The 8279-nt window shown below is 50.0% G+C and overlaps 1 protein-coding gene across 1 annotated transcript; it reads right to left on the reverse strand.

Annotated features, from left to right (window-relative positions):
• Positions 1 to 3225: 3225 nt before the first annotated feature.
• LOC119341786 (patatin-like protein 1) lies at positions 3226 to 4911 on the reverse strand. The gene is made up of 3 exons (XM_037613642.1): positions 4635 to 4911; positions 4368 to 4549; positions 3226 to 4263 (listed from the first exon to the last, which is right to left on the reverse strand). Exons 1-3 carry the CDS (start codon positions 4773 to 4775, stop codon positions 3360 to 3362), a joined length of 1227 nt encoding a protein of 408 aa, XP_037469539.1. The 5' UTR covers positions 4776 to 4911; the 3' UTR covers positions 3226 to 3359.
• Positions 4912 to 8279: the final 3368 nt, after the last annotated feature.

The following is an 8279-nucleotide window of genomic DNA, read 5'->3' on the forward strand; positions in this document are numbered from 1 at the left end:
GATCACTTCTTGATCATTGCTAGCTTCACGACCATTCCGTTTGCTTCTCTTCTCGCTCTCATTTGTGTATGTTAGCCACCATATATGCTTAGTCGCTGCTGCAACCTCACCACTTTACCCCTTCCTTTCCCATTAAGCTTTGCTAGTCTTGATACCCATGGTAATGGGATTGCTGAGTCCTCATGGCTCACAGATTACTACAACAACAGTTGCAGGTACAGGTATTGCGATGATCATGACGCGAGAGCGATGTTTGCTTGTTTTGGAGTTCTTCTTCTGCTTCTTCTTTGATCAGGGATAGGTTCCAGGTCGGCAGCCTGGGCTACCAGGGTGGATGTCGTTTGAGTTTCTGTTTGTGGTTCATCCGTAGTCGGATGGTGCTCTTATGTAAGATGATGTTGTATCCGTGTGGCATTGTATGCCTTTTGTATGTATCCCCATCTATTATGTAATGTTGATGTAATGATATCCACCTTGCAAAAGCGTATCAATATGCGGTTCTATCCTTGGTGGGACCTTCGAGACTCTTTAGGATAGTATCGCATATTGGGCGTGACACGCCCCTGTTCTCTGGTTCGTTCAGGGTGATGCAGCGGCCAAGGATGAGGACGACAGTGCGCTTTGCGGCGGTGGCGGAGCTCGAGCGTCAGAGGGGCGCGAGAGGAAGAAGATGATGGAAAAGGGGGAGAATGAGAAGAAGACTGGTCGTGGCTATTTATAAGGAAGAGGATGATCAGTGGGCACGAAAAACGAGGAGACCAAAACATGGTTATCTAGCTGCCTAGACGCCTCGATTCTCGTGACGATTATTAAGATAAGGATCCATTGAGATATGTTGGACAAAGTGTGAATTAATGACAGGTGACATCAAGGCGGGTTATCACAAATCTAGAATATGATGTCATGGCGGGTTATAAACTCTCGCACAATGAAGAGCAAAAGATTTTTTTTTCTAAGTGTTGAAGATTGACATGAACCAGTTCAAATCAATCTGGGGCCTAATGTTGGGGATATAACTACTAGGTATGACCGCCTCGGAGGGGCCGGGTTATACCTATGATGATTCTTAATATGAAGCCCAAGACGATACTTGAAGATGGCGGTTCAGTTAAGGGCCCAAGACCCAAAGGCGGCTTAAGGCCCGTAGAGATAAACCGCCATATATGTATGACTTGTATTGTAAGGCAAGAATAGTTAGTCACCGAGCCGGACACTGTTTATGAGCCGTCCGGGACTCCGTGAGCCGCGGGGCGTCGACCTCTGTATATAAAAGGACAACCCAGCGGCGGTTCAGGACAAGTAAGATCAGATTGAAAGCTAGGTCAACGGATTCGCTCCCTGGTAATCGAGACATAAGCAATACCACCTCAAACTGGATTAGGCCTTTACCTTCACCGCAAGGGGCCGAACCAGTATAAACTCCCATGTCCTTTGTCTCGGTTTAACCCCTTTAACCTTCCTAGTTGCGATGGCTCCACAACTAAGTCATTTTGCTAGGACATCTGCCGTGACCTTTCCACGACACATGTTCTATTTCCATACCATTGTTTACACCTAAAAGGTTGTTTAAAGGTCTGGAAAACTGGAACATTTTGAGAGAACAATAACTTGCTTGAATCTTTATCACATAGCACATCTTTGTCAACAACCTTGGAGAAAAGTAAGGAACTTTCTACAATCTAAAACTGGATCATAGAGGATCATCAAACGCCTTACCACTACTGCAATTTTCATTACTTACAATCTTGCGCATTTTGATTTCTTGTCATAACACTTGCAATATTTCATTTTCGCAATACTTTTCTTGGGACGACAACAAACTTGTAGGCATATTGCAATAAAGCAAACTATTTAATTAGCTCTCTTTGGGAATCGATTCTCTTACTTTGAAAAGGTTACAACCAAACCATGTGCACTTGCAAAAGATCAGTATACTCCAAGAATCTAACTTGGGAACCATCCGTGACAAAGAAACAACCAAATTGAAAAAAAATTAGGTTTCATCAGGCTAACCCAAAAATGGGGTCCCGTGGTTTCCAGTGGAGTTGAGAAAAATGACTTTGAATCCCACGTACTTATAACAAATGATTTCCTACCACACGTCTTCTCTAGTAAGAAGTTTGCTTGACGATTTACATAGAAGTGCAATACTTTTTTTTATCTCATGACTGTGAGTACTCATGCCACCTTGAATTTTAGGGCGGCACATGACACTCCACTTAGCAAGCCTATATTTCTTTGTTTCACTGTCAGTATGTCACTTTGCTAGAAAAATAAGGATTTAAAGTAGTTCAGCCTCTGCTGGACCCCTTTTGGTAAGTGTAAGAATGATACCGTGCACAAAACCATGTTGTTGAGGACGAAATTAATTCAACCAATCATCCCCCATATGACAGAAGTTTATTCTTTCAGCTTGTAAGGCGTTTCTGAAGTCAATCTTCCATGTACATTTCCAAGTCTGTAGTAGTGGATTTGAGTACCAATGTACCTAATTGGGAACTGCCCGAGGCAACAACCAAAGATATCTTATCTCCGAAGGAGACAAATTTACTCTAATGAGAACTGATTTAAGATCGAAAAGTTTCTCAAAAGCACATAAAAGCAACTTGAGGTTAGTCATGGTCCATAAGAGAATGGCGTTCGACATATGATAGAATGGATAGATCATCTTCTACCGATGAGAAATTACCCCACTAATATGTCCAACCATTTTAGTGCGTGCAACTAGTATATCGAGCATGCCCGCTACAATGTTGAACATGATAGGGGATAGCGGGACACCATGACGAAGTCCCTTTCGGAAGTAGTTGCTCATGTCATCATTTATTTCGATGGTGACACTATCCCAAAGACAAAACTCCCGACCCATGTGCATCATTTTAGTGAGAAGCCCTACATGCGAAGAGTTTATGGAAGAAATGAGTAACTTGACTTTATCGTAAGCTTTCTTAAAGTTGATTTTTAAGATGACATCGCTCATCTTTTCTTGGTGAAGCTCATTTATAGTTTCATGTAGAACATCAACCCTACCAAGTATATTTTGTCCTTGCATGCACGCTATTTGAGTGACATGGACCTCATGATCAGCCATCCCATTCAACCGATTAGTCGCCAACTTCCTAAAAATCTGATAATCATGAGACAAATTGGCCGATATTGTTTGATCCGACTTGCATCCATCGTTTTAGGTGGTAGAATATATTTTTTGAAGTTTAAATAATGATATTGTTGGACTCAAAAATTAATTACTCACCAAACATTACATTACATAATAATAAGTATATTACAACTCTAGATCGGTCGATCTAGCATAGGAGCTAGTTTTCTTCGTCTCTGTTCCCTTTCGAATCGTCTCTTGTCTATTGGGAGTTGAGGGTGGTTTGGCTTAGCCGCAACTTGCGCTCGTCGGAGAGCTTCTTGGCAAAGTGAGCCAACGCCTCTTCGTTGGTGCCCTCATCGTCGACGGGCTCGTACACCCCCGTGTCAATGTTCACCCGGGCAACTTTCTTCTTGAGCAACATGTTGCCGATCCCTATGAGCGCCTCCATGTTCGCCTTGGTGGAGATATCCACCGAGGACGTGTGGCCCGTGAGCGAGTCATCCTCGATGCGTAGGTAGTTCTTCTCAATGTTGAGAGCCTGGAACAATATAGCAGCGTGGATGTCGACCATGTCGGCGCTTGCATGAGAGAAAATGTCGATAAGTGGGGTGAAGCCACCGTCATAGAGCCAGCGGAGGACGCCCCACTTGGCACAGTCCGGCGCGGTGTACTTCTCCGCCTGCTTGGCCGTCCCTGTGCCGATGGAGATGATGAGGTACCTGTGGTACTCGGCGGGCTTGCCGTGCGTGAAGTCCGGGTTCCGGCGCAACACTTCCTTGGTGATCATGGACATGGCGGCCATGGTGGGGTTGTTGGCGGCCACGCCACCGTCGATGAGGTGGTACTCACGGTCCGGCAGCTTGCCCGCAGGGTCGCGGGTCGTGAAGTAGTGCGCTGGGAAGTAGGTGGGCGCCGCGGACGTGCTGATGCAGATGTCCGAGAGGTGCGCGTTCTTGAGCGGGTCCACCTTGGCCTCGTACGTGTTGAAGATGACCGGCTGCAGGTACTTGATGTCGAACGTCGGGACGATGATGTTGGTGACAGTGTCGGCGACGGTCACGTCGTTGGTGAGGCTCTTGATCTTGTCGTGCAGAAACTTGCCGTCGTACTTGGGACCGTTCACTGCGCCGAACAGGTTCGCCATCGGGGTCAGGAACCCCAACCTGCACGTACGTGAAGCAACGCCGGCGTCAGCATCGCCGCCGACGGTCTGTCGGAAGGAGAAGAGAAGGGACACCGCGCCGTGCGTGCGTGCGTGCGTACGTACCTCTTCTGCGGGAAAATCTTGGGCCCATTCTCGAGGTAGAATTTGTTGATGTCCTTGGCCTCGAATAGCGGCCGCTTGTTCTCGCCCGGCGCCGCCAGCATCGACGTGACCAGCGCGCCCGTGCTCGTCCCGGCGATCACGTCGAAATAGTCCGCGATGCGCGCGTCCGGCCCGTCCAGCTCCTGTCAAACACAGCACACGTCACAAAAAATCAATCTAGGACGACGAAGATGCAACTATAGACAATCGAGCTGCAGACGGACGTACTTGGAGCTTGGACTCGAGACATGCGAGGATGGTGGAGGGGATGAGACCGCGGATGCCGCCGCCGTCGATGCTCAGCACCGTGATGAGCCGCCCCTGCGACGGCGGCGGGCACGTCAGCGTCGGGTCCGCCTGGCTGCACATGTTGAGCTTCGCACGGGGTGTGCCCTGCACTGTTCTAGCTCTAGCTAGTGCTAGCAGTGGCCTTCAATTTGAAACAAGACCCAGCTCGCTCCCGTCAAGATTCCCCGGGCGTGCTAGTAGCTCTTGTGTTCTTGTGCTTTCCGATCGGGAGCCTCTACCGCCTACCGGGCTATTTAACTCCAAATTTGGCGTCAGTGGCTAAGATGGAATCTTCTTACTTCACACTTATTTTATGGCGCGCGTTTGTCACGTTTGATTGGTACCGATGACCAACTTCTGGAGTCCCTACTCGCTGTACCGGTCGACAGCATGATTTGTTGGCGCAACGAAGAGCAGCGACGATACTTCGTCGTACGAGATTTTCTTCAAAAGTTACACATTCCATCCTAATAACAAGACAAAGAAAGTGGAAGGAAAAAAAATACTAAATTAAAGTAAACCCACAAAAGTTAAACGGTAATGATGCAGCGAACGGTCGCTGGGATGACATTCGCGAACGTTTTTCACCGCGTTTTATGTTACAGGAGCATGGCAATTCCTTTAAGCGAACACGGCAAATTTCATAGCAAAATCCCTTGTTTGCATAGTTTGCGATGTGTTCTGAAGAAATGGCCATGTGTGTTTGAACAACTTGGCATAAAAAACGTTGACAAATGTCATGCTTCTCAAGAAACTTTCGCTGTGTATTGTGATCCAAGTTGAAACGAACACACACCTATCTTGAAGCTCTCGGATGATTCATATCGGTAATACTTTTTTCGTGCATGGTCTTCTGTTATCAGTTTGACTAGAAAAATAGATGTTATATGCCACAAAAGGTATATCTTTAGATTCTTCGTCGAATGAAATTACTAACACAATTTTTTGTTGACATATTACACAATTTCTCCGCCGGATGCTGATCTCCTCCCGTCGGCTGCTTACCTTGGCGCTGGGGTGGTCTGCATCGGCGGCGGTGGGATCTGGTTCGCGATTTACATGTCTGCGGCCGGATGAGGGTCGAGATGAGTCGTCGTCGGGCGAGAATTCTACGGTATTGCGCCAGCGAAAATCTGACGAAGAGATTGCCGCAGAATTCTGGGCAGATATTGGGTTCCCTACTCCTGCTTCTAGGGTCTGGGAGAGACCTTCTTCGAGGCGGATACCAGCTACAGCAAGTGCTGCTCAAATGGAAGGGGAGAAGTCCTTGGCTATGCCGGCGTCCTCTTCCAGGGCGGCGACACAGGCCGGTCGGGATACGGCTAGGGCGGCGGCTTCATCTAGGGTTCTTGTTAGACCCTGGATTGGACCCATTCCGCCTCCAAGAATTTCTCCGTCTCTTTCAATGGGCGACGTCCTCAAGAATGCCGGCCTCGGCACGGCGGCGGCGTCGTCACCAGCCAGGGCCCCGACGCCTTCTGCACAGGTTCCCAGATCGCCTGATCGGTCCCAGACGATGGGCCCCCAACCCAATCCAGGTTTGTCAGATCCCACTCGTCCATTACGCATGGTTAATCTCAACCGTTGGATGTCTCATATGTGGAACAGGACTAGCCATCGGAGAAACCCTAATCCTACTTGTTCCTTTGCGGCCGTCCTGTGCTCCGCCGTGATGTCCCGCGAGGTGCCGCCCGGCTCGGGCTTGCCTCGTTCAGCCGCCGCCGCCCCGCAGCCTGTGGACACTTCGTCGTCGGGAGGTGCACCGGGCTTCGTGCCGGGCGTATTCACTCCGGTCATCCCGACGCCGCAACTGGCTAACTCCGCCATCATGCCGACTCCCTCTCTGCAACCTCCTGTGCAAGCGCCGGTGCAACCGCAGCAGCAACTCTATCAGGTTAATACGCCGCAACAGTTTTACCAGCAGCAGCCGTTCTACCATGCTTCGGCTGGGTATGTGCAGAACCAGCCTCCGATGTATGCATATCAGCCGGCCGGTCCTCTACCGCAGCAGAATCAAGGGCCCCCTCCTGCCGTTCAACAGATAGCTTTTAACGCCGGACCGACGAACTCAGTGGCCGGCGGGCAGGATGGGTTTGTGCGCCCTCGGAAGCCAAAGGGAGGCAAGGGTGGAAGACCTAAATATCGTCCAGGTTTCGTTCCTCCCAATACCACTTCAGCTGCGCTGGTCTCTCATGGTTCTCAGGGAACGCAGCCTCTCGTTCCGATGGCTCTTGCGACAGCAGCCCAACCGGTCTTGGCACAGGTTCAGCAGCAAGTTCAGACGCAACCTACACCGATTCTCGGCGTGAGCACTGGGGCTAAAAAATTGTGGTGCACCAAGCGCCAGTCTGCGGGTCACCTTGCTGAGGATTGTGAGACTCAGCAACTCTGCTTCATTTGTAACAAGTCCAACCATCCAATGACCCTGCGTCGCTGCCCGGCTCTTAAGATGCCAAAGCCGGCGGCGATGCTTTGCGGCTATGGTACAGAGAACATGGCCTTCTTTCAGATGCCGGATAATATTTGCAGAGCTGATCTTGCGCCACAAACTTCACCAACAGCCCTTGTCACGATCTCGGGAGGTTCTATAACTGCTGGCATTGTGGAGGCAGAGGTGGCTAAGATCGCACAGTACCAGCATCAGTGGACGTGGGAGGCTATTCCGCATGGCCAGAATGCTTTCCTCATGTTGTTTCCCAGTGATGAGGTGCTACTGAGGGTAACTGGGTTTACGGTCTTTATAAAATCGCATAACGTTACCTTGGAGTTCAAGGCATGGCAGTCAGAGGAGATTCCGTATCGCTTTGAGCTCATTCCGGTTTGGGTGCATGTTCATGGAGTTCCTCATGCACTACGACATTTCTTGGGGCTTTGGGCTGTTGGTTCTGTTATTGGTGCCACCTTGGACGTCGACCTTCTTTGCTTACGCCGACGGGGTATAGTTCGGATACAGGTGGGCGTGCTTAACCTCGACGCCTTTAAGAGGAGTACTATCAACTCGCTATCGTCGGATGTGGTGGTTCAGAAGAAGGGCTATGAGTTCCGCTATACCTTGGAAGAAGATGACTTCCGTGTAGATGATGACTTCGTGCCACGTGTTTGGGAGCATGACGATGACTTTGAGGGTGACAAGGGACATGACAGAGAGGATACGTCCAGGGCCAGTGACATGAGCAAGAGGCCGAAAGCGTCCTCGATGTCCACCCACTCGGCGGCTACTTCAACTTCGGGAGGTGCCGTTCCGATGCAGACTACGTCCGCTACCACCGCTCATCCTGCTGCACTTCCTAGGCCGGCTGCGGTGGGGAATACGATTGCCGTCACGCCGCCGAACCCCCTCAGGCGCACTTCTCCTAAACCGGTGTCACGGTCTACATTGAGTCCGACGACGACGGGAGACCGGTTGTCTGAACCGGAGCGCTTCAAGCCAAGGGACGCTACCTCGCCGTCTTGTACGTCTGTGTCGCCGCCACTGTTGGCTGCTACACCGGCTGTACTGGAGGTGCGGCTTCGGGACGACAACCTTACAGCGTCTCAGGGGATTGGAACACCGAGAGTGGAAGATAACGACTAGGTGACGACTCC

This window comes from Triticum dicoccoides, chromosome 7B (genome assembly GCF_002162155.2).
Source record: "Triticum dicoccoides isolate Atlit2015 ecotype Zavitan chromosome 7B, WEW_v2.0, whole genome shotgun sequence".
Lineage (NCBI taxonomy): Eukaryota > Viridiplantae > Streptophyta > Magnoliopsida > Poales > Poaceae > Triticum > Triticum dicoccoides.

Excerpts from the sequence above, each read along its gene's own strand:
- LOC119341786 (XM_037613642.1), bottom strand. The coding sequence starts at position 4,775 with ATGTGCAGCCAGGCGGACCCGACGCTGACGTGCCCGCCGCCGTCGCAG. Across the intron at positions 4,550-4,634 it reads GTCTCGAGTCCAAGCTCCAA|GAGCTGGACGGGCCGGACGC; the intron begins GTACGTCCGTCT and ends TGTGTTTGACAG. Across the intron at positions 4,264-4,367 it reads AAGATTTTCCCGCAGAAGAG|GTTGGGGTTCCTGACCCCGA; the intron begins GTACGTACGCAC and ends ACGTACGTGCAG.